The 19,720-nt window shown below is 49.9% G+C and overlaps 1 protein-coding gene across 12 annotated transcripts in view; it reads left to right on the forward strand.

Annotated features, from left to right (window-relative positions):
* The window catches only part of SUFU (SUFU negative regulator of hedgehog signaling), a 132,760-nt gene that overhangs the window by 95,843 nt on the left and 17,197 nt on the right, over positions 1-19,720 (forward strand). For 6 of the 12 annotated variants that reach the window (XM_054521628.2, XM_054521625.2, XM_054521629.2 and 3 more), the window contains 3 exons: positions 701-854; positions 2,991-3,102; positions 18,793-18,927. In XM_054521628.2, coding sequence (XP_054377603.1) covers positions 701-854; positions 2,991-3,102; positions 18,793-18,927 — 401 coding nt within the window. Of the gene's footprint in view, positions 1-697; positions 855-2,990; positions 3,103-18,792; positions 18,928-19,720 lie in introns of all 12 variants that reach the window. The other 6 variants (XM_054521624.2, XM_054521623.2, XM_009245754.4 and 3 more) reach the window with 1 other exon arrangement.

The raw sequence follows: 19,720 nt of genomic DNA on the forward strand, positions 1-19,720 counted from the left end.
AGGCCTGCACAAAGGCAGGGTCTCGATGGGGAGAGAAGGGTGTCTGCAGATAGTCACTGCACTCTAGGCCCCCATTTCAGTCTAAGAAATGGGAAGGAATCTCCATCCAGAGTCCTTTGCCAAACAAGGGAACCAATGCATCTAGGGAAGTCCAGCCTTTGCTCTCCAGTGGCTCTTCCCTGTGTGACCACACCCTCTAGCTGTTAAAAGGGGAAACTGCAGGTGTGGCCCGTCGCCTGTGGCAGGCTTCCACCCTGTTTTCTATAGCAGTGACTGGGAGGTTCTGCCTGAAGATCGGGAGGAGAGGAAGGATCACACCTCTCCTCAGAGAAGTAGGCTCTCTCATGGCCACATCAGCTCCACCAGCCAGCCTGGCGGGGACAGGTTTGGGGCTCTGAAACAGGTAGAGGCCATTGTGCTGGAAGGCTGATGGTAGAAGAGATGTTTCCCTTGGGATTTGCATTCCTCCTGGCTTCCCCTAATCCCTGGTTCACCTGGAGGAGTCCAAGAGCTGGCAGAGACCATCATGCATTGGTAACCAGGGCAGAACAAAGTCAGAGATCCTGCTTTTCCAGCATTTGTCCCATGTTCAGCACCACAGGGGCTCAGTAAATACTGTAAGAGCGGTGGCTGGAAGGGTGGTCACCTTGGGCCACCAGTTCTCTGAAAGAACTCTGGCTCTTTGGTTCTTTTCAAGCAGGAGAGAGTTGACAAAGGCATCGAGACAGATGGCTCCAACCTGAGCGGTGTCAGTGCCAAGTGTGCCTGGGATGACCTGAGCCGGCCCCCTGAGGATGACGAGGACAGCCGGAGCATCTGCATCGGCACACAGCCCCGGCGACTCTCTGGCAAAGGTGGGAGCCATCACCCAGCCTTCCCCCAGCCTTCCTCCTTCCTTTTCCCCAGGGCCTGGTTTCCAGGCTCTCTAGGATGGGTCTCTAACAAAAACAACCCATTCAATAGTTTATTTCCTGGCATGATTTAAACAGCAAGTGAAGTCTTCCAGCAGGGCGGAATTAAGGGAACTTTATTGGCCCATTCCTAGTTGTGTTTCCTGTGTGTATTTCAAATGCATCACCAGCAGGCACCATTGTGTTTTAGATTTGCCCTTTGCAATCTTAGGTCATAGAGGTGAGTGGAAGCCTTAGAACAGTTACAGGAAAAGTCCATAGTCCACCCAAGTGCAAGAGAAAAGTGTCGGCCACCCACGGAATTGACACAGGGCCCAGCTCTGGCCTGAAGGCCATGCCAGATCCAAGGATCACTCTGGCCTTGGGCCCTCCCAGGCCTTCAACAAGTGAGGCCTGAGTGTGAGGCCAGCTTGCAAATTGCCCACCTCCTGTCATACAGATACAGGGTTAGAGGCTGTGGGCAGGGCCTCTGGACCCACTGCGTTCTGGATGGGGTCTTTGGGAAGGAGGATGTGGCTGTCCTATTGGAATCTCCCTGTGCTGATCTTGGCTACAGAAACAGTTGTGGTTTTTAGTAGAGGGCGTCCCCAACTAACTGCAAAGGAAAAGCAGCCACTTACATATACATGTGTTGACAGCTTCTTTGTCTGCTTCCTTTCTTCATTCTTCCATCTTTTCTTTTTTTTGAAGAATAAGGTGTCTACAGCCCTGAATAAAATCCTTACATATATGATAACACTTACAAAAGGTTTTTGTTCGTCTGTAAAGGACAAACTTAAACTAGTGCAAATATTTGAGCCCTTTCTTTTTTTTTTTTCTTTGGAACAGGGGTCTCTGTTGCCCAGGCTGGAGTACAGTGGGTTGATCTTGGCTCACTGCAACCTCCGCTTCCCAGGCTGAAGTGATTCTCCAGCCTCAGCATCCCAAGTAGCTGGGACTACAGGCGTGAGCCACCAACGCCCAACTGATTTTTGTATTTTTTGTAGAGTCAGGGCTTCGCTGTGTTGTCCACGCTGGTCTTAAAACTCCTGAGCTCAAAACAATCCATCCGCCTCAGCCTCCCGAAGTGCTGGGATTACAGATGTGAGCCACCGCACCCGGCCGAGCCCTTTCTTACCTTCCTGTTTGTTCTAATGGCATGCCAAGCCTATTGGAGGCTCAAAGAGAGGGTATACAGTTATTGGAATCATTTGGTTGCTTTTGACAAAAGAGGTGATTTAAAGAGGGAGTCATAGTCTTGTCTAAAATTTCAGTCATTACTGGCTATTTTTAAAAATTCTAAAAGTAATCCATCCCACTGTAACAAGTCAAATAGTTAGAAAAGTTAGTAATCATCTCCTTCCCACTCTAAGGCCACTCTTTGAGCAACTAATTTTAATTTGCTTTTTTGTATCTGTTTACAGTTTGCAGAGGTAAATTTAGATCCAAATCTCAGTACAGGGACCAGATTTGTAAGCTTCATCCCAAAGACCAGCAAAGCACCTTACAAAGGAATAATCCCACCAGGGGAACTCTTTCACTTCCTGGCCCTTGTCTCTCCACGGAGAGGCAGAGTTTCCTGGGATAGACCAAGGTGGAGAGATGATCTCAGCATCTCACTGACTTGAATGCAAGGGGAAGGAGTGGCAGGACCAGATGCTAGTTGACCACCCAGAACCCAGAAAGGTGTGTGAGAGGCACCTGCCCATTCACGGCAGGGCGCTTGCAGCCTTAACTCACATCCATTTCAGTGGGCAGAATCCCCAGGAGTCAGTCACTGTGTGGGGCCATGTGAAGGGTGAACCTCAGGCCTGTGACACAGGAAGGAAAAGGATGGTGGAGAGCGCTCTTCTGAACTCTAGAGGCTGCCCCTGCCTTCTACAAGAATGGTACTCTTCCAACCCAGAGCTTCTTAAGAGCGCAGTTGTCCCCTCGCAATCTGTACTCACTCAGCGCTTACATCTGGATGTGTAGAGTGGGCTCAGGACTGGCCAGCGTGGTAGTTTTTCTTAGCACCTCTGCTGAGCCAGGTTTCAAGAGCGGGGTGAAAATTGCTGGGAGCCCACTGGGCCACCGGGCAACTTAGTGGTGTCGTTGCAGACACAGAGCAGATCCGGGAGACCCTGAGGAGAGGACTCGAGATCAACAGCAAACCTGTCCTTCCGCCAATCAACCCTCAGCGGCAGAATGGCCTCGCCCACGACCGGGCCCCGTAAGTTCCCCAGTGTCCCTGGGCTGGAACAAGAGGACTATTTTGTTCTGAAGGGCCTGTCCCTGTGGATTGGATGAGAGAGAACAATGCACATAGCCCTTGCTGGATGGGCCCAGGATCTCTAGGCTTAAGGGCAGGCATGGCCTGGGGCACACAGATCTATCTGTGGGTCATAGGAGAGGGCCTCAGAGGGGACCCAGCAGACCGTGAATATAAACATCAGTAAATATTTACATGAGCCGTGTGAACAGACAGGAGGCCAGGTTGGGGCGAAATCTGACTTGGGGCCTCCCAGCCTTGTGGGAGCCCATTGTGCTGAGCATGGTTCCCTCCTTATCTCGGTCTCGGCCAGAGTTGCCCTTCCTTCCTTCCTGGAGCCTGGTCTCCGGCTGATAGCTGCAACCCTGGGGGCCTCCCTCTCTGGCCAGCCCCGTACTGGATGCCTGTGGCTGAGGCCCTTCTTCCTGCCTCTCTTCCCTGGGGCCCAGGGAAGGGAAAGGAAGTCTTTTGCAGGCCTCTGCTGCCTGTCCAGGGGCCCCTGTAGCCCTCCAGAGAGACTGTGGCCACCCTAGAGGTCAGATCCGCTTCCTGCCAACCTCTCTTCCTCTGATAGAGGGGATGAGTGATGGGCAAGGCTGGAGCTGGGCACCCCTCTCTGCCGTTAGTCCCAGGGCAGCTCTAGGGAATAGCTGCTGGCAGGAGATACCTGGGGGCTGGCAGCCCAAAGCAGGAACCTTGCCTGCCAGGGAAGAAATTGCTGTGCCTTGGGCTGAAAGGGAGGTTGATCATCCTGCAAGACCAGGGTGATCTAGCTTTCTTCTACAAAGTCTTTATTACACGTTTGCTGTCTGACAAGCTCGGACCCAGGGGGCCATCTGGGGTGCACAGGCTCTTCCTTTGGGAGAACATGAGTGAAACAGTTACCTTTTAATGGTGTGCGTCTGGCTGTCGATGTGATTTGTTGGAAATGGCTGCTTCTCTGGATTCTAGCTCTAGTTGCTGACTGTGGTTCCCAGAAGTAGTAACGCTTCAGTGCACTACAGAAAAGACAGGTCCACAGGATCTGGGGTATTTAAGGAGGGCATCTTGGAGGAGGAAGAACATGGCATCGACCTTGAGGGTGCCTTAGAATTTTAATAAGCAGGGGAAGGAACTCAAAAGGATACCACAGGGGAGGCCTGGCTGGTTAAAGTTGAGGCTGCCTGCTGGGGCCTGACTGGAACTAGAGTTACTCTGGGAACAGGGCTGTGCTGAGAGTTGAGCTCTTTGGCAAAAGCCTGGAGAAGCCTCCACCGCCACCTCAGAGCAGCTTTTAACTCCGGCCTGTAGGTTTCTCCAGCCAGCTGCCCTGAAGTAGCTGGCTCGAGGCATCCTGATCATCCCCTGGCAGCAGCAGATGGCCACACCAGGTCATACGACATATGGAAGCTCTCTACCTGTGAGTCTAGACCCTGTCCCGGGTCTACACTCCTTCCCATTCCCTGAGCTTGGCTTCTCGCTTTGGGCCTCCTTGGCACTGTTGGCAGGCCAGAGGTACTGGAAGGCCTATAACATGGAGACAGTCTCAGTCCAGATGGCTCTCTGCCTCTGGAAGCCTGGGGTTTCTAGGCAGAAGGGCACAAGCTCCTGCAGAGATACAACCTTCTTGCCCCGCTTGTGTATCTGGAACAGGCCTGAGATCTCACTCCCTGGCTTGGGGGCACTTCCAGCTACTGCACCCCTGGACATCGCAATGGGGCACAAGGCTCTGGGCTCCTAGATATACACATAAGCCCAGATTCAGCCCACACCCTAACTGGGCAGTTGGGTATTGGTTCTGGCCCAAGGGTTCTCTGTAAACATAAGGCAGAGAGGCTGCGGCTTCTACCCTTTGGCTTGAGTTGGCTGAGATACAGAGAGATGGGTGAGAATAGATTTGAGGTGCCGGGATTGTCTCCCCTTCCTGAAGGTTTAGTGCCCAGTAAGGTCTCTAAAGCACCAGGACCTGCAGTCTGAGGGGATTAGAATGTTTCCTCTGAGGCTCTCAGTGCTGGTTACCAATTTGCTAGCAATTAGTTGAGAAATGGTTTCTCCTCCTCCTTTGCCAAGAACATTCTCCAACACACCCCTCAAGCCTGTCAGACTCAAGCTTCCTATTATCTCAGGATCGATGATGATGGACTCAGTTCAGATCAGTGAGCGTGACGGTAATATCTGTGCTGCCCACTCTGGGACCTGACCCCATTTCAGATACACATGGATTGCAACTGAGAAAGCTGACCCGAAATGTGCTGGCACCAGTGTTTGCTCCTCTCCCTGTGGGGGGGCAGCCAGTGTGGGCCATATTTTGTCTGCGGGTCTGATTTCCTCTTAGTCAGGACTTCTGGGCCAGGGAGCTCTTATGCATGGGTCTTCGTGGGTTTGTCTGTGGCCTGAGGAAGATACAGAGCTAGGTCAGAGGCTCAGAGCAGCTGATTAAGCCTGGGCAATAACAGCCGGGTGCCGGCCTACTTGGGGGTGTCAAGCACTTGCTCTTTTCACACTTCAGCAGCAGCTAAAACCTTATTAGTGCTCATTCTGTGCTAGGTAATGTGCCAGCTACTATCTGCTGCCATTCATTTATCTTATCCTTATAGTCATCCTGTGGTTGATAATCTTACATATCCCCCTTTAATGGATGAGGTACAGAGAGGCTAATAAGTATCTTGTCCAAGGTTAGAAAGGAGTAGAGCTTACTTACAGCAATCTATCAGCCATTAAAATGGATGTAATCTTCCTTACCCCATTCTCAGGGACCCCATGGGGGACACATCAGACTGTGTCTCTGAGAAAATAAGACCCTTACTGGTAGAATTCATATAACTAGTTGCAGCATGAATCAGGACCTCTCACATGGCACTGAGGACAAGGCCAAAGCCTCATATTAGAAGCTTATTGGGCTTATTTAACTAAACTCTAGGGGAGTTAAATAACTCCTATGAGATGCCATGAGCCTCGATGATTCCAAATCCCAGAAATAACAAGCTATGTCATAATTGGCTCATTTATACCAAAATTATTTTGTGACACAAGGCCTTACTTTCTTCATGTGCAGAAACTAAAACAACCTTATCTCTGGTCCCTCTACCACCTTAGGGCTAGGGGATTTCTTTCCATTTTGAGGGTCTATTTCTTCCTTTCCAGAAAGGCAGGCCCCCTGGGTAACCTGTTCCTCTCCTACTCTTCGTTGCCAGCCCTCCTCCCACTGCCTTCCCGGAAGGAGAGGCCTTGACCCTCTTTGGGGCTTCTTCAGCATTTCACAACCCTTGCATTCCAGTCATGAAATCTGTATCTGGCTTTTCCCAAGATGATCAGTTGAGAAAAGCCTCCTTCAGCTTGCTGGCGCCTCCCTTCCCACTGCCTGCTCGGGTGAGTTTGGGAAGGATGGGAAGCAGCTCCTTTGTGCTGCATGAGGACAGCCTGGCTTAAAGACTGTGCCTGCCAACATCTGTAGAGATTTGAGGAGGCAGAAGTTCCTGGGCATCCTCTCTGTCTGAGGTCACCTGGTCAGACATGGACTATGGAGTCTGGTCTCTCTACAGTGTACAGAAGATACGTGTGGTCAGGTGAATTGTGTGTAGAGGTTTTCTTTTATTTCTTTCTTTTTTTTAGACACAGGGTCTCCTTCTGTCACCCAGGCTGGAATGTGGTGGCAAGATCATAGCTCACTGCAGCCTCGAGCTCCTGGCCTCAAGTGATCCTCCTACCTTGGCCTCCCAAAATGCTGGGACTACAGGCATGAGCCACCACACCTGGCCTGTATTTCTCTAAACTGTTGCTCAGATGCTGGGAACCTGCATCAGTATTCTAGGACCACCTCCTCCCTCAGTCAGTGACTTACCACTTGAGGCTAGGGACTCTTAGGAAGCTCTCTGAGTTGTGTGCCCTCCCAGAGAGGGACAGGGCACATGCATGTGTGCACACTTATGTTAGAGGGGAAGAGTTCCTGACTATGGGAGAAGCACTTTGTAGTTGAGGCACCTCTAAAAAGTGAACTCACCATCACTGCTGAGTTTCTCAGTCTTCTAGAATCACACCAGCAGCTTTTAAGATCTTTAAAAAAAATTTTTTGCCTTAATTTCCTGGAGAATTAAGATTCTGTACCATGAATTCCTCTGCTGTAACATTCTCATTTGCAACACCTCCCCAACATACACACCACACATATACATAGATTTCTCTCTACTCTTAGGAGTGTCTCTGCACCTGTCTGTTTGGCCTTTGATTGGGGTGACTTTGCTGCCTCTAATTCCCATCTTGAATACCTTGTAACCTGGCCAGGGAGTCATCCTTTAGAGAAAATTGTGTTTTGTTTTGCTAAGCCTATGAGGTCCATGAAGATTAATTAGAAGAAGAAAATATCTCGTTTGCATCCAACCTACCAGTGAATTGGGGTGAAGGAAGGTGAGTTTCCATCTGGGGAAACAGCTGGGCTGTGGCTGGTGCCGCTCGCACGAAGGGCAGTGTTGGGTAACCCTGCTTCAAGGGGTCTCTCCTGTCACTGCAGTGGCCAGCCTGGAGCCCTCTCTGTCACGTTGGCTTCCCTTACACTCCCACGCTGGGGAAGTACAGTTGTTTGCACTGGAAAGAAAGCCCAGAAAGAAACAGCCCTTCTCTTAGGGCCCCAGCCAGACTCTGCAGGGCTGATGAGAGGAACAGCCCAGGCCTCTCTGCTCCCTGCTTCCTGGACAGCAGGCTCCTTTTTGCCTCCCTCACTGTGATCCATGTTGTCATGCCAAGTGCCTTTACAGGCCTTTCTCAGAAATACACATTTGAAAGGGCAGAGCAAGGGGCTCCACAGCAAGTCTGGCATGGGTAAATTTCTGTTTTAACTCCGTTCTTTGCTCCGCTTCCCCAAAGAGATGAAGCCACGGCCATTGTTAACACCCCAACTTCAGAATTCCTCACTGGTGCTTGAATTCTCAGTCCAAACGCTGCATCCCCCTCCCTCGAGTTGCACAATCAGGAGTATTTTTATCGCCCATCCTTGATCCTCGGTGTCACCCAACACTTCAGCAGTGAGTCACTTCTCCAGGGAAGGGAAAAGGAAGGCTCAAAGGTAAGAGCTAGAGAAAGGAAATGACTCAGTGTCTCAGAAAAAGGAAAGCTGGGGTTCTGGCTAGAGCAAGCTCATTCAGGAGAGTAGGGGTCCTAATCTCCCACCCAAGTCAGGGGGCAGGGCTGGGGATGGCGGCCTCTGGTGCCCAGAGGAGTTAATAGTTGACTAGGAAATCCCCTAACCTTGGTGCAGATTTTACTCACCCTGACTTCTTTAGCCATACTCTGTCCCACCATTTCATGATTTCATGATCACATTTTACCTTTGGGATATTCCCAATGAAAATATTGCCTTTTTTTTTTTTTAAGACGAGGCGAAGTCTCACTCTGTCACCTAGACTGGAGTGCAGTGGCACAATCTCGGCTTAGTGCAACCCCTGCCTCCCATGTTCAAGTGATTCTCCTGAGTAGCTGGGATTATAAGCACACACCACCACGTCCAGCTAATTTTTGTATTTTTAGTACAGATGGGTTTTCACCATGTTGGTCAGACTGGTCTCGAACTCCTGACCTTATGATCTGCCCGCCTCAGCCTCCCAAAGTGCTGGGATTACAGGCATGAGCCACGGTGCCCTGCCAAATATTACATTTTTAAACTGGGTGTGGTGGCTCGTACCTGTAATCCCAGCACTCTGGGAGGCTGAGGCAGAAAGAGCTCTTGAGTCCAGGAGTTCGAGACCAGCCTGGGCAACATGGCAAAACCCCACCTCTACAAAAAATACAAAACATTAGCCAAGTGTGGTGGCACATGCCTGTAGTCCCAGCTACTCAGGAGGCTGAGGTGGGAGGATTGCCTGGGCCTGGGAGGTTGAGGCTGCAGTGAACCGTGATCACACCACTGCACTCCAGCCTGAGACCCTGTCTCAAAACAAAAAAAGAAAATACTGCATTTTGTCATTTGGTTATTGGTGTTTACTATTCACCTTTTGTGGCCTTTTACTCCTATATTGTCCTTATCAGAAAATTTGTCAGAATAACCAGGTTATACAGCCTTGTGCTTAACAAGAACTTCAGAGGTGAGCTCGTCCCCTCTCCCTCGATCCCACACCCACACCCTTTTCCAGTTCTGCCTTAAAGGGAGACCTGCAGGTGGTTCTTTCTCTGGAAAGTTCAGAGCTTTCGTCAGCAATCAGAAAGCAAAAGGAAGAATCTCCCAGGCAAGGGGCAGAAGCCAAAGGTTGGGCTGGGCTCAGCAGGCCAAATCCACTTCACTTGTGAATAGTTGCCAAGCTTGATGCCCTGGTTCCTGTTCCTGGGCGTCCCCAAGGAGAAGGCCCCAAGTCGTGTGGCCACTGCAGACATCATGACTCACAGGACTGGGATTGTGGCTAAAAGGAGTCTCAGTGGTTCAGCTCCTCTCCTTTCCACCCATGCTGCCACTGACTGAATGGGACCAATGCCCTTTACGCGAATGTGGAAAAATTAAGACTTTTCCGTTCAGAGAGACCAGGGCGGAGGGGAAGCATGGTTGAGACTCTGTTGGTCTGTTATGTGTAGGTAGGGTGATCAGGGCATGTACTGTGAACTGTACACTACTAGAAATCAGGAATCTACCTTGACACTGGAAGGAGAGGGTGTATTAGGATCTATAAAAGTCACCTTATGCAGTGAGAAATACAAGTATAGAATGTGTTATATAGACAGGTGGTAAAGACGAAATAGATCAGTTTAGATCAATTGCACCTCTAAGCCATCCCATAAACCACCCCTTGGTGTGGTGCTGTCAATATAGAAGGAATCCTGGGCTGGTCCTCGTGGCTGAGTGGGCAGTTTTTATTGTGCATCACCTTGTGCCAGGCCTTGCATCGTGGGATGCCCTTGTTCCTGTCTTGTGACTTAGAACACTGAGACTTAGCCAGGTTGTAGAACTTGTCTAGCATCAGACTGCAGGGATTAAGTGTCAGCCAGGATTTGAACCTTGGGTGGTGTGACTCTAGATCTGAGCCTCTTCACTGAGTGTTGCCTGTAAAAGAGGATAAAGGTGGAGGGATACATGCCAGTTCACCAGGAAACATAACTGGAAACAGGGTCTTTGACGCCTGCATGCCGGCACATGGAGGAAAGCTGGTATTTTAGTTTGCCTGGAAATCCCTGAAGGTGGCAGTTCAGGAGAGACCATTTAGCTGAGAGAGGCATACTAAAAAATAAAGTGAAATCAGCTAGAGGATACACTCCATCCAAATCTAAGTGAGGAAGACATATGGGGGTAGGAAATGGATCCAACATGAGAAAGAGACAAGGAGAATCCAGGGTGAATGGGAGAGTGATCCCAGATGACAACGGTGTAGCAGGAATGGAAGGCAGCCAACTCAGGTGGGAGCGGGTTGGAAGGATCCTCTGGAGAAATGTCTCCAAAAAAATAAAATTGATAAATACCTGATGTATTTGAATGTCCTGGGAGGAGGATGTGTGGACCATTGGTAAGAGTAATTTTTTTTTTTTTTTTTTTTTTTTTTGAGACGGTGTCTGACTCTGTCGCCTTGGCTGGAGTGCAGTGGTGTGATCTCAACCTCTGCCTCCTGAGCTCAAGCGATCTTCCCTCCTCAGCCTCCTGAGTAGCTGGTACCACAGGCACACGCCACCATGCCTGGCTAATTTTTTGTACTTTTGGTAGAGGTGGGGTTTTACTTAGTTGCCCAGGCTGGCCTTGAACTCCTGAGCTCAAGCGATTTTCCCACCCGGCCTCCCAAAGTGCTGGGATTAAGGGCGTGAGCTGCCATGCCCAGCCAATAATAGTAATTCTGATTTAATTGGTGATAAGCACATAGAAAACTAAGACAGGTATTAAATCCAAGGAAAATAGAAAATTATGACAGAAAGGAAAAGTATATTAATATAATACATGGCTCAATTGTTAACAGCATTGATATAGTCATAATAATTTAAACAATACCAGTCCACACAAACTGATGGTGCAGTTATCCTGAAAAGGTGGGAAGGTGCACGGAAGAGAGCTAAAAGCTCATCTTCCCTAGTGGGGAGTCAGTAGGTAAAAGCCTGAAAAGGAAATACCAGGCCAGGTGCGGTGACTCACGCCTGTAATCCCAGCACTTTGAGAGGCCAAGGCGTGCAGATCACTTGAGGTCAGGAGTTTGAGACCAGCCTGGCCAACATGGTGAAACCCCGTCTCTACTAAAATACAAAAATTAGCTGGGCGCAGTTGCGTGCCTGTAATCCCAGCTACTCGGGAGGCCGAGGCAGGAGAATTGCTTGAACCCAGGAAGTGGAAGTTGCAGTGAGCGGAGATCTCGCCACTGCACTCCAGCCTGGGCGACAGAGCAAGACTCCATCTCAAACAAAGAAAAGAAAAGAAAGAAAGAAAAGGAAAGGAAACATCGGGGAAAGTTTATTTAAAATATCAAGGATGGGAGGCCGAGGTGGGTGGATCACCTGAGGTCAGGAGTTCAAGACCAGCCTGGCCAACATGATAAAACCCCCATCTCTACAAAAATATAAAAATTAGCCAGGCATGATGGTGGGTGCCTATAATCCCAGCTCTTCGGGAGGCTGAGGTGGGAGAATCGCTTGAACCCAGGAGGTGGGGGTTGCAGTGAGCCAAGATAGCACCATTGCACTCCAGCCTGGGCAACAGAGCGAGACTCTGTCTAAAAAAACAAAAAAAAAAAATTAAGGAAAATGTGAAAGAATCATCTACAGAGGTGACAGTTGTCTCCAAGGAGGGGAGCATGGGAAAACAGTGACTATTGTAATGACCCTCATGAAACCGTTTGATCCTTTAAACGCTAAAAAAGAAAAAAGAAAAAGATATTGTATGAGCTGTTATAGTTTACCCTGCCCAGTGAAAAGAAAGGATGATGTGTGCCAGGTAAAAAGCACACAGTGCCAAGGCAAGCCCAGGGGAACTTCAGCTTCCCCAGCCTCAGGCTGAGAGTTGAGGGTGAGCCGTGGAGAATCATCTGACAGCCCCCTGGAAAGCGTCTGTCTCAGGGGCACAGAAGATAATGGTGGGGAACTTGGCTGTGGACCCAATTCTGACCAGCAGGGAGTGTGAGTCCTGTGAGAAAGCAGCTTGGGCAAGCAGAGTTCAGGAGGGAAAACCCTGGGCCAGTAGTCCCTAGAGGAGGTCCCCACAGCGTTTTAGGGGATTTTCTTGGGTGCTCAGTGAAAAGAGGGTTCTCTGGCTACAGTTGGAAAATGCTGGCTTACACAAAATGAAACCAGTACATTTTCCCTCTGTCGTCCTCCTCAGAGTCCAAAATGCCAACATCTTGTGACTCTCTAATCTGAGATGGGACATATTCCATCCACCTTTGCTGCACCTGTTTTTCTAGAGGCTTCTCTTAAATTAAAATTCCATCGAATACCCTTTGGGAAGTCCTGCCCTGTCTTCCAGGAAGGCAGTTCTTTTAAGAATTCAAGGAAAAGATAGATATGTCTTCATAGTCTTGAAACCCCGGAAGAAAAGACCACTCAAAAGAGATGAGAGTTTCTTAAGGAGAAATGTAGAAATATTATAGTTACTTTTGGGGTTTTGTCTCAGCTCTTTACTCATTGTGCGATCTTGGGCTAGTTATTTAAGTCTCTGAGTTTCAGTGTCTTTATCTGTAAAATGGGGAAAATAATGCCTCTTTATAGAGTTGTGATGGAAATGAAAAGAAGCAAAGTATACAGACGATTTAGCATGGGACCCAGCACCATAGTCTGTGCTCAATAAAAGATGTCTGTTATTATTGTGAATAGTCCCCTGAAAACCAAAAGGAGGTCTAATACCTCCAGGGACCAGTATAGGTCTGTAGAGAATACTTCACATAACTCAATTTGGAAGAATTTGAACAAATGCTGGAAGGAGAGAGATGTTATGTCAGCATAGACTTTAAAGAACAGGGTCAAGAAAAGCTGAAACTCAAGAACTGAGTCTTGCAAAAAAAGTGCAAATGACCAGCAAAAAGGACATTATTTTTGTACTTCTCTTTGGAGCAAGAAGAAAACCTAGACCCAATTGTTTGGACAGAGTAACATTTATCAGTGGCAGAGAGAAAGCAAAATTTGCTCAAGTTCTGTTATGGTTCCATATTAAAACAAATGGTTATCAGACCAGGAAGGGTCCCACAGGCATTGACAAGAGGGTTGAATCTATTATTTCAGCTCTCCTGGCTCACATGTATTGTGCCTCCAGAACACCAGAGTTGGCAGGCGAGAGTCGTGAAGCTGGTGTCAGCAATCTTTGAGGGAATGGGAGAGAGGTGTTGGCAGACTGGAAGTACTCAGAAGTTTCAGGATGCAAAAAACATCTTGCACTCTCTAGACTAGTGAGCTTGGTGTCACTCTCAGTGAAAATTCTGGACTAGATTATTCAGCAAGTAGGCTGTGAACACTCCAAAGGAAAGAGCGAGTCCTGAGAGTCAGAAAGAGCCAGGCTTGCCAGACCATCCTCATTGTCTTTTTATTTATTTATTTTTAATTTTTTCCAAAGACCCCTAAGTAGACTCAACATCGTCGTTGCCTTTTTAGAAATGCTTACCAGGCTGGCCGCAGTGGCTCACACCTGTAATCCCAGCACTTTGGGAGGCCGAGGCGGGCAGATCACTTGAGGTCAGGAGTTCGAGACCAGCCTGGCCAATATGGTGAAACCCCGTCTCTACTAAAAATACAAAAATTAGCCAGGTGTGATGGCAGGCGCCTATAATCCTAGCTGCTCGGGAGGCTGAGGCAAGAGAATTGCTTGAACCTGAGAGGCGAAGGTTGCAGTGAGCCGAGATCGCACCATTGCACTCCAGCCTGGGCGTCGCAGCGAGACTCTGTCTCAAAAAAGAAAAAAGAAATGCTTACCTGCCCAAGTAGACAAAGGAAGTGCTGTAGACCTTATATAGGCGGGGTTTAGCGAGATGTTTTGAGAACATTCTGACAGCATTATAGGCAAAACAGAAATGTCCAGAGAACATCCAGGAGGGTGAGGGCTGTGGCGATGGGAAGGTTGGGTTGATTTATAACTGGTTGGATGAGCTTACCCAAAGAGTAATGATGTCAGTCCGTCAGCCTGTCTGCCTAGCCCTTTCCTGTTTACTTTTTAATCAAAGCCTGGGATGAGAACATCGATGATGAATTTATCAGTTTTGTCAGTGATCTGAAGTCAGAAAGGAATGCCAATATGATGGATGCCAGAGTCAGGTTTCAGAAATACCCAAATTGCCGGAACACTAGCCAGATAGTGCAGAGTTCTTCTGCTCCTAGCTCCATGTAATCAGCCAGACATACTAGATGGGGGAGAACGGGTCCCAGGGCATCCCGTGGGAGAAAGCCCGAGGGAGATTTTGTTGACAGAGGGAGTGCAGTGTGAGTTGGTAGTATGAGGAGGTTACAAAGAGTAGATAATTCGATGACAGTTTTAATAGAAATAAAATGTCCTGAACAAGAGAGATCATAGTTCCTTTGTGATCTGCACTGGTGAGGTCACATACTATGTTTATTGCCACACACAACACTTCACTTCTGGATGGGACACTCAAACTTTGACAGGTTAGAATGAGCCCAGGGGAGGTGACTTGAATGGATGGAGGATTTCAGAACCTTGTCAAGAATCTAGTTAAAAGTTAGGGCCACAGATAGTAGAAAAAGAAACTTGGTGGGATGTGAGAGCAGCCTCAGGGATTGCAAAGTCTGTTACGGGAAGATAGATTCAGCTTGCTCTGGGCAACTTGAAGAACAGTGGTTTGAGAATTGCAGGAAGGCAGCTTGTGCTCTGTAGAAGGAAGAGAACCCTGGCATCACCTCCCTCAGTAGAGCAAAGGCCTCAGCGTTTTTGTTGGACTGTAGTTGGGCCTTTCCAGAGCACCAATGGTTGACCAAAAGACTGCAGGGTCCACTCAAAGAGTCAGGAGCTCTTTCAAGCCTCATCTCAGAAGTACCCTCTCCCAAGCTCCAGGCAAGAACCTTTGTTCAGCAGGGAACTGGCCTGGCCAGAGGCAGTTGGATTCTGGGCCCAGGATAAAGGCAAACAAGTTTTGGTTAAGCCATTGACATTTTTACAGGAGGAGTCAGATAGACTTTTAGAGGCAGCCAGCTAACGTCAACATATTAATGCACTTGTCAGATATATTATGAGCGCCTACTACATCCCAGGCACTATTGGCCTCATCTGAGTCATCCCATTTAGTTATAATGACCTATTGTTATTTATTCTTGTTAAGAGGATACCAAAGCTCAGAGAGAAGTTAAGCCCAATGTCACATAAAACTGGAACCCAGAACTTAAGCTGTTAGCCACTCTGCCTCCTGGAGCACAGCCTTGGCCCCATGCCCCTGGCAGTCCCCAGCGGGTATGAGCTGTGCCTCCCTGAGAGCCCCTCTCCCTTCCAGCCCGCGAAGCCATGGCTTCCCCTCCACTGGGAACTCAGGGAGAAAACAGCCCAGCTGAAAAATTAGGCCATGCTGCCGAGCACACTACTTATTTTTTTATGACTAAGATTAAGCTGACAACCATGCAAAACATTGCAAACCTGTGTCGGCTGCAGATTTAATACCTCACCTAGCCCACACAAATAATTCATGCTTCTGCATCGATGTCCAGAAGAAACAAATCAGCAGAAAGCTGGGTTCTTGTGTGTGTGTGTGTGTGTGTGTGTGTGTGTGTGTGTATAGCAGCCGCGTTTCCATCGAAGCAGCATGCCGGAAATACCCAAGCTCCAGGACTGCAGATCTTGCATTTTGCAATTTTTTTTTTCTCTTAAAAGATTAAAGTACAGTTTCAAATGATTGAAGGTTGGTGGGAGGTGTAAATGTGGGCACTTGTCACATTAATTCTTCAGATGATTAAGTTCTTTTCCATTTCTTTAAGGCTGTTTGCAGTTGGGTTTGATGTCCTGGTTCTGGGTGAGTGTGTTGTGGCAGTTACCAAGGTGACTTTAGCTGACTTTCAACAATTTATTTTTCCCTCCAGCTTGAGACGTCTCTAGCCCTGTGTGCTGTTGATTCTTTTCTGCAAGCCCCCACCCCACCTCCCATTGCTATTCATGAGCATTTTTGCCTGCACCATAGAGGCTGAGATTCTCTAGCAGGCCCTGCCTGGACAAGCCAAGCCTCAGCCCCTTTCAGGAGGACAGTAGTGTGTCTGGAGGCAGGAACCGGTGGTCAAAGATGGCACAGGGGAGTGACTGTGAGAGTCACCCCCTGGTTCTTTCGCTTAAACTCACTCTGAGCTCTTCGGCTCATCACCTCACCTCCCTAAGCCTCACTTACCTCCTCTGTGAAAGAAGGCTTGACAACAGAGCCTACCTCGTGCTTGCTGGGAGGAATCAGCGACTGAACCTATGGCCTTAGCAGAGGGTTGGCGTGGAGTAAGGGCTCAGGAAACATGGCTCAGGAAACACTGCTTCCTGAGTTCTGCTCTTGTTTGGGCCCTGAGGGCACCCTATGTCTCCACTGAGCCCTCACCTGTCACTGCTGCCTCCCTCAGAAGGAAGGGAGGTGCAGTGGCCCTGGTGGAAGGGAAAGAGAGTTGGTCGGAAGTCTGAGGCTTCGATCAGAAGTCTGACGCATGGTGAGCGGGGACGCGTCACCCGCTCTCTTTTGTAAAGGAAAGAGGTAGATTAAACAACCTCAGAGTTTCCTTCCAGTCCTGAATACTGTGACCCTCTTGGCCATAGCATTTGTCTCCTTCACAGGTCTTGTGCAAGGGCGAAGCCAGGGGAAAAGGCAGTTTTAGAGCTGGCTTTAGGAAAGCAGAGGAAGGGACCGCTTTGTGAAGGAACAGTCAGATCCGGGAGTGAGTCCTCACAAGGAGAAGGCCAGCAGGCAGGCACGGCCCGTGACCTCAGGGGCACGTTTAACCCACTGCCGCCACAGGGCCATCCTCTGTCTTTTGCCTGCGGACCCTACACCTTCCCCTGGGGAGGTGCCCTGCCTGTCAGGGTGCCATCCTGGCTGCAGGCCCCAGCACCTAGCTCCACAACATGTGAGGAGGTTGGGCCTGCCCCTCAGTGGCTGTCTGGCTGTCATCCTGGGTGGCTCCTGCCTGCCACTTGAATGATAAATAACTAGAGCTTCTCACCCAGTTTTTGATGGACACTTGGGGAATTGTTCTGAGATTCACAGCCCAAACCAGGATCCGGCCTTTTGAATGGGATCAGTGGGTAACTCTTATTTCTGGCTGAGGCAGATTTGAGAGGTTGTCAGTGGGGGCAGCTGAATTTGAAAGAGCAAATCTTAGAATGCAAAGGGACCCTGTGTCCCAGCCGTGGGCCGCACTTTTGGTGGGGAGCAGGCAGGAGGGAGTGTGGGGCAGCAGTGACAGCTCACCGTGCCAAGGCCACAGTCAGGAGGAATCTGGTACAGGCTCCTGGGGCCTTAAAGCCCAGCAGGGCAGGGGCCCGGTTCTGCTTTCCAGCCAAGCCCACTGGTCCGACTCCTAAGAGCCCAGCTTGTACTCAGCAGTACAGATTGTATCATCATCTGGTTAGATGAAGGGTGTGAATGTCCCTGCAGCTCCTGGCTGCTGGCGGAATGTGCATCCTCAGAGCCTTCAGGGTCAGCTGGACAGAAACTCTTGGAGCCTCATCTCATGGTGCTCAGAGCTAGGGCTCGGAGGCTCCAGGGCAGGAGAGGAAGGGCTCCCAGAAGCTCCTGCTGATCACAGGGAAAGACAAGCCACTGTGCCATAAACTTTAATATAGAATGTTGGGGCCAGGCACGGTGGCTCATGCCTGTAATCCCAGCACTTTGGGAGGCCGAGGTGGGTGGATCACCTGAGGTCAGGAGTTTGAAACCAGCCTTGCCAACATGATGAAACCCTGTCTCTACTAAAAATACAAAAAAATTAGCCGGACATGATGGCAGGTCCCTTTAATCCCAGCTACTTGGGAGGTTGAGGCAGGAGAATCGCTTGAACCTGGGAGGCGGAGCTTGCAGTGAGCCAAGATCGTGCCACTGCACTCCAGCCTGGGTGACACGGCGAGACGCTATCTCAAAAAAAAAAAAAAAAACAAAGGCCGGGTGCAGTGGCTCACGCCTATAATCCCAGCACTTTGGGAGGCCAAGACAGGCAGATCACCTGAGGTCAGGAGTTCGAGACCAGCTTGGCCAACATGGTGAAACCCCGTCTCTACTAAAAAGACAAAAATTAGCCGGGCGTAGTGGCGGATGCCTGTGATCCCAGCTACTCAGGAGGCTAAGGCAGGAGACTTGCTTGAACCCAGGAGGCGGAGGTTGCAGTGAGCTGAAATCATGCCACTGCGCTCCAGCCTGGGTAACAGAGCGAGACACTATCTCAATAAAAAAAATAAAAAAAAAGAATGCTGGCCAAAGATGCAGGCTTTATAGAACCAGACCTACCCGAGACCAGATCTCAACTCTGGCCACTCCCTGGCTGTGCAACCTGTGCAAATTATTTAGCCTCCCTGTCCCCAGTTCCTCCTCTGTAAAAAAAAGAGAGAATGGTGGCAGCCACCTCTTGGGGGCATTGTGAGGAGTAGCCAGTCAGTGAGAAGTGCTTGGTGCAGTGGCTGGCGCTCGCCAGGCATATACAGAATGATGGCTGTCACCGTTATCATCAGTCACCACTATTGTCTTTATTACTCAGGAGCCCAGCTGGAGACTCCCATCTTGCTCCTCCCTGAGCTTTTCACCTTGTGCTGAACCTTTTCCTGTGCTTGCTTCACAGGAGCCGCAAAGACAGCCTGGAAAGTGACAGCTCCACGGCCATCATTCCCCATGAGCTGATTCGCACACGGCAGCTCGAGAGCGTACATCTGAAATTCAACCAGGAGTCCGGAGCCCTCATTCCTCTCTGCCTAAGGTGAGCGAGACAGCCCTGCCACACAGTTTACCCCACAGCACCCAGCTCAGCCTCCAGGGGGCACTTCAGAGCCTCCCCAGCCCCCTCCCCCAGCAGGCGTCCTGCAGGGCCTCCAAGGAGCCACTAGGCCTGTGCTTGCCGTCTCCCTGATGAGGGTGAGGCGCCTGTCCACAGCCTACACACCTAAGTAGGCTGGGGCTCAGGGAGGGAGGAGAGCTACTCCACTTGGGGCCTGTTTAGGAGCCTGGGGACTGTGAACCAGCCAGTCACCCCCATGTCACTGGGCCATGCGGTGTTCTCCTTGCCCAACCCTCTGGCTGGCCTAGGTGGTGAGAAGTCTGCCATGCTTCCTAGAGAGGGGCTCTCTTGTCTGCATCTTCTATCTAGCCCAGAGCAGCGACAGTCCCCAGTGGGCCCAGCACTGTGACCAGAGAGCCCCACTGGTCTCTGATTGCTTGTTTGACAGACCTTCCTCGTTCGCAAGTTCTGGAGTCAGAATCCACAGGGAGAAGTATTCCTCAGCCCCGCTCCCCTTAGGAAGGCTGTGGCCCAGGGAGTCTCAGGTGCCCCCAACCACCGACAAGCCCAGGGCAGGGATGGCAGGGTCCCCAGTAGCACTGGTTTGTCAGGGCGGGGTTGGGTGTGTTGGGCTCTATTTTCTCCTGCTTGCTGCTTTTCCCATGCAAAACACTCAGTTCTAAAACCTAGTGGCCAGCCCAGCAAACTCCTTGAGGGACCAGGAAGCCCAGCTGTGTCCCTTCTGCTTCTGTCCACAGTGCCAAAAGCCCAGCCC

This window comes from Pongo abelii, chromosome 8 (genome assembly GCF_028885655.2).
Source record: "Pongo abelii isolate AG06213 chromosome 8, NHGRI_mPonAbe1-v2.0_pri, whole genome shotgun sequence".
NCBI classification, from domain to species: domain Eukaryota; kingdom Metazoa; phylum Chordata; class Mammalia; order Primates; family Hominidae; genus Pongo; species Pongo abelii.